General features: G+C 43.1%; 1 protein-coding gene across 1 annotated transcript in view; it reads right to left on the bottom strand.

Annotated features, from left to right (window-relative positions):
- Window positions 1-3,554, bottom strand: part of LOC119582031 (spectrin beta chain, non-erythrocytic 2-like) — a gene marked incomplete at its 5' end in the record, with an annotated part of 75,134 nt that overhangs the window by 40,069 nt on the left and 31,511 nt on the right. Inside the window, 8 exon segments of the mRNA XM_037930241.1 lie at window positions 370-756; window positions 869-1,090; window positions 1,218-1,349; window positions 1,513-1,738; window positions 1,908-2,095; window positions 2,318-2,430; window positions 2,604-2,768; window positions 3,402-3,510. Coding sequence (XP_037786169.1) covers window positions 370-756; window positions 869-1,090; window positions 1,218-1,349; window positions 1,513-1,738; window positions 1,908-2,095; window positions 2,318-2,430; window positions 2,604-2,768; window positions 3,402-3,510 — 1,542 coding nt within the window.

Here is a 3,554-nt window from a genome sequence, read left to right on the forward strand (position 1 = left end):
GTAGGTAATAACTAAGCATTCTCTTTAATTCTATGTTGCAAAGGAACACCCCAACACTAAACACCCGATGTTTTTTAAGAAAGGTAGTCATGCAGTGTAAAAATATAATGCTAAATGACTTTAAACTATATACAAGTCCCAAAACAAACACGTCTAAAATTCCATAAAATATAACGTCTACATGGTATCAAAAGGAGGCATGTCAAGGGAATTCTACATTTCATAGTTGTGCTTGTCAAAAAAATATTTACAAACTCATACTAACTTTACTAATCACTTGTAATAATAACAAATCTCACCAGCCCTAAATACATGTAAGAGCTTCCCCCTTCTGAGGAAAAGGAGAGAGCCAAACTTGACTCCCGTTACCTTGTGTTTCTGCTGCAGTGACAGGACTGCCCTGATGTCCTTGGCAGTGACGCCCGCCTGGCAGATCCTTTGCTTCTCGATGACCCAAGCTTCCTCCTCCTCCATGTCGACCTCGAACTGGAAAAGATCCCTGGCCTCCTCGAGTCTCGCCCTGCGCTCGGCCGCCTTCTTGAGGAGAGCCTCGTGCCCCTTGTTGAGGTCCTGGAGTCTCTTCTGGAGGACGGGCGCGTCCTTGTGTCCCGTGCTGATGAAGGCTTCGCCCTGTTTGTTCAGCCTCTTGATTGTCTCTCCCATCGAGTGAACCTGCGACTCCATCAGCGCGTGTTTCTGCAGCAGGTCCTCCACTGCCAGTAAGTGACGACCTACATCGTCAGAGCAGAAGCTCACCTAGAGGAGAAAAGTCATTTTCCATTAATGAATCTCACTTTTAAATCAAATAAAAGCACTAGTCAAAATCAACAAATTTTCGTGTCACAGAAAAAAAGGAAATCTCACTCACCTCCAGTTCTCGGATAGTTGCAGTAATGGTGTCCACTTCTCTCATGATCGCCACGAGGTCGCAGCAGTTCTGAAGGTGAACCTTGTGTTTGTTAAGAAGATCCAACAGTTCACTCCACTTCTTCAGGATGTCCTTTTCCTTCTTTCTAATGGCGTCCTTTCCACGGTAATTCTCAGCGTCCAATTCATCAGCCATTTTTGTTAGATCTTCAAATCTCTCTTGCTGCAATAAAAATATATAATAATGAAGAAACTACATATAAAATATAAATGCAGTATCTCATAATGTAGTACCAGTATATGTAAGAGCATATGAGTAAGTTTACACAGATGGCATTCACAGCACGTACCCGAGCCAAAATATCAGCGCTGATCGCTTCGTGTTTCTTGACAGTAGCTTCCACCTGCGCCAGGTTGCTGCCGTAGCGAGGGTCACTCAAGACTTGAATCATCTCCTCCAGGTATCCCCTTCGTAGCACGCTCTGGAAATCATTTTTTACTGCAATTTATGCTGCTTTTTCCACGTGTTTCTAAAGAAGCTCTCTCTAATTAACCAATTAGTAAACCACATGACGTCTGCTAGATTAAGTTATAATACACGGCCTAAAGAAGCCTAAAACAGTCAACACAATTCCTCCCCATTACCTTCTTGTCAAATTTGTAAGCCAGCTGCTCCAGCCTCTCCTGCCGAAGTAGCTCCTCCCTGAGAGCGACTTCCCTGTGGTGCTCGGCCTTCTCCAGTCTGTTCCACTCTCGCTCGATGTCGTGAACCATCTGGCCGTCCTTTGGGGTGTATGCAGGCTGGTTCAGGGCCTTCAGGCTCGCGTTGATGGAGAAAAAGAGGGCCTCGATCTCGCTTCTTTCCTTGTACCTAAAAAGGGAAAAAGGGGGAGTTTTGGATTTAGTTTCTTATCAAAACTGAAATTGTTGTCTCCAAATTACAGTGATTCATTTTTTTGTACTTTGCCATCAGTATTATTCAGTCCGCTCCAGATCACTACTTCCACACAAGAACCAATTTGTCTTTTGACTGCACTTACTTTGGAGGCTTCTCTTCCGTTCTGTACTTCTTGAACTGCAACAACAACTTCTGGATGCCATCTAGAGAGTTGGGGAATTCTCTGCTGTCCAATTCGACGATCTTCATGAGGATCCACTCCAACAGCGTGCTGGTGATCTTCTCGTATTTCATCTTGCTGTCGTCTACATCCTTCATCTGGTTCATGATCTGCACAGAAAGAAAGGAATTAGCATTAACGACGCTGGCAAGGATTATCCCTTATCTTAAATATTTCCCTCATCTTAGTCATCCAAGAAGCATAGCCACCGGGAATGAGATCAAAACGCATTGTGATAAAAAAAGAAAGAAAAAAACAAGAGTAACAATGGCAATGACGACATTATCAACACAACACACTAGAAAAGCAGCATTGTGTGCACATATACTTACATTGGCAATTCTCTTCGAGCCCTTCAATTCATTCTTCATGCGGGCGAAGGTGTGGTAGTACGAAGCCACGTAAGTAATGATAGACTTCTCATCGGGTTTGTTGGTGTCCACATCTTTGAAAAAAAAAAAAAAGTTGAATAAGTGTTGTTAAAAAAATAATAAAATAAATCAACCGCCGCTCTCAGCACTGAAGTCTTTATAATAACCGCAAAAAAACATTCACATCGAAATCGAAATCTAAACCAAAAATGAGAACGGGATAAAAACCACCGATTCCAAAACTCACCTTCAGCATCCAGGATCTTGGCGATGCCCAGCTCGTCGTGGGCAACGTTGAAAGCATTGTTGAGGTTGTGAATGTGGTTCTTCGCCACCAGGCTGTTGTAGTCGATGATGTCCGGACGGTGGGCGTGGATGAGGGCGTTGAAGCCCAGGCCGTCTCTCCATGATCCTAGGGGGTGATAATGCGTGTAAATGTCGAGTTATTTTAGGCAAGTAATATAGGTTCCCATGTATGATTACATTTTCGTTTAATATGTTAAGAATGTTGTAGGAATCGAATGGCCTTTAGTGACTGCTATAACTTCCCTTTAACACTTCCAATACCATTTTTTGGTCCCTTCTTTAATTCTTCCACCTTTTAACTTCGATAAGGACTCGCAACTCCTGATCAGAATCAGAGTCCACTCAGTTTCTGGTCCGATGAATCTAGATGTTAAACCAAGCGAGACCAAACGCTAAACGCCAAAGGCCAAATCAAACAAAAAATTAATCCAAAATTTAAATCACAAGTTACTTCAAATTCTAAGCTCCACGACCCTCAGCATGAAATCCCATAGACATCCAAATTTTACAAACGAATGCAATTTTTTAAACTCCAAACGAATGCAGATTTTGACCCTCAAACGATTCCAGACTTAGAATCCCCCAAATTCCAGTTTTTGAATAAACCGACTTCAGACTTAGACCCCCACCCCTCTCACACCAAATTCCATTCTCTGAATAAAACGATTCCAGACTTTAAAACAAAACTAAACGAATCCCAGACCAAGAACCCGCCAAGGACCCCAGCTTTTGAACTCACGCGAGAAGTCCTCGATGTTGACGCCTCTGTATCCTGCCGTCTTCCTCTGGCACCAAAGCAGTAGGGCATCTTTGGCGGATTTTTTCTCGCTGCTTTCGTTCTCTTCGTCCTGAAAGCAAGACGGGGTTTAATATCCTTTCGGCGATCACAAAT

This window comes from Penaeus monodon, chromosome 15 (assembly GCF_015228065.2).
Source record: "Penaeus monodon isolate SGIC_2016 chromosome 15, NSTDA_Pmon_1, whole genome shotgun sequence".
Taxonomy (NCBI): Eukaryota; Metazoa; Arthropoda; class Malacostraca; order Decapoda; family Penaeidae; genus Penaeus; species Penaeus monodon.